The sequence below is a fragment of the Orycteropus afer genome, unplaced genomic scaffold (assembly GCF_000298275.1).
Source record: "Orycteropus afer afer isolate SDZICR_OR568_19922 unplaced genomic scaffold, OryAfe1.0 scaffold00401, whole genome shotgun sequence".
NCBI classification, from domain to species: Eukaryota; Metazoa; Chordata; class Mammalia; order Tubulidentata; family Orycteropodidae; genus Orycteropus; species Orycteropus afer.
This window is the reverse complement of record NW_006921988.1, coordinates 1120674-1122529: the sequence shown is the minus strand read 5'-3', so window position 1 is coordinate 1122529 and position 1856 is coordinate 1120674. Positions and strand designations below refer to the sequence as shown.

General features: G+C 39.8%; 1 protein-coding gene across 1 annotated transcript in view; it reads left to right on the top strand.

The window, feature by feature from the left end:
* The window catches only part of CASK (calcium/calmodulin dependent serine protein kinase), a 631366-nt gene that overhangs the window by 578712 nt on the left and 50798 nt on the right, over positions 1-1856 (top strand). The window contains exon 15 of the mRNA XM_042782642.1: positions 129-317. Coding sequence (XP_042638576.1) covers positions 129-317 — 189 coding nt within the window. The remainder of the gene's footprint in view (positions 1-128; positions 318-1856) is intronic.

Below are 1856 nucleotides of genomic sequence, written 5' to 3'. Positions count from 1 at the left end.
GTGGCTGGTGGGTTTGAACCGCCAGCCTTCTGGTTAGCAGTCAAATGCCTTAGGCACTACGCTACCAGAGCTTCCTGTCTGCTGAAATAGTAATGTTTTAATATTTTACTTCCTTCAAAAAATAACAGGCCTTACTTCAGACTCACGACGTAGTGGCACATGAAGTTTACAGTGATGAAGCATTGAGGGTCACACCTCCTCCCACCTCTCCTTACTTAAATGGTGATTCTCCAGAAAGTGCTAACGGAGACATGGATATGGAGAATGTGACCAGAGTTCGACTGGTACAATTCCAGAAGAACACAGATGAACCAATGGTAAGTAGGAAAAGAAAGTTCTAACATTTCATAAAATTCAAGCATGAGTTAAATCAGCTAACTTCAGTCTGTACTACTAGGGGGTAAGGAAGAAGGGAAAGAGGACATAGTGTTTACAAAAATCAATTTCTAGATCCAAAACTTCGTCTCAAGTACGCTTTGCTAGATGCGCTGTGCCTGACACTGTGGCTTAGGCATGCCGCTTCTACTTCCCACCTCTCCTTTTACAGTCGTCTTTCGACTTTACAAAAGAAAACATATCTGGCACATCATTCCAGCATGTAAAAACCTCTGGGGCAGCAAAGAAAATGGCAATTTGAAATATTAGTACAGATGTTGAGAAAGTGAATGTCTCGTGACATTGTGAAACAATAAAAAGTCCTTTTACAAGTCTGGTGATTTCCCGATCTTTTGCCTTCAACAAAATTAGAGGAAAACTAATTCAGAAGACATTCAAAGAATTGAGTAACATTGCTAAAATAAAATGTCTTCCATTCACATCTATCTATTTAATATGAATCAATTTTCTCAGCACTTAGAACTAGTGTTAGAATGGAATCAGTACTAGACCCTGTCTTATTCTCATAGAATTTGCATAGATTGGGAAGATCAAGGAACAACTACTTGATGCTAACTGGACAAGACCATCTAGGCAAACCAAGCAGCATGTGTAGAAACCTGGGAGTGAGAAGGCTCTTGTTAGCGGCTTTGAAGTCATCCTGGACTCATGGTGACCCATGCACAATGGAACAAAATCCTGCTCTGTCCTGCACCATTCCCATGATCAGTTGCATTCCATAGGGTTTTCATTGGCTGACTTTCAGAAACACAGCATCAGGTCTTTCTTCCTAATGTCTTAGTTCCACTGAAACCTGTTCAGTGTCATAGCAACACTCAAACCTCCACTGATAGACCTTGGACCTAGGTATCCCGCATGGAAGGCAAGAATTCTACCACTGAACCACCATTGCCGCATGAGAATGCTCTTAGCATAGTTTCAAAATGAAAAGAAGGCCCCATGGCTGGATTGCAGAGAGCAAGGTGAGGGGCAGGAACTGAATCATGTAAGTGTTGAAATACATGTTAAAGATTCTGTTCTTTATCTTTAGAGAAAAAAAAAAGGCAATGGAAGTCTATTGAAGTGTTTTAAGCAGGGAGATAAGACCAGATTTACATTTTAGAAATATCATTCTGGAGAATGGAGTAGAGGAGACAAGAATAGATATAGGGAGACCAGTTAAGAGGCTATATTACTGTAGTAGCACAGGGGAGATGGTGACACTCTGAGCTAGAGGGATGAATGACAAGATGGAAAGAATGGAACAGATTTAAGAAATAACAAAAGTAAAATTAATAGGCCTTGATATTGGATTGACAACATATCAAGGAAGACCCTTAAGCTTTAGATTTGAACAACTAGATGGACAGTGATGCTACCCATTGAGATAAGGAACAATGGAAAACGACCAAGTTTTGGGGGAGAATCATATCTTTAGGGGAAAAACTCATTCAAACTTACACATTTATATATTTTTTTAC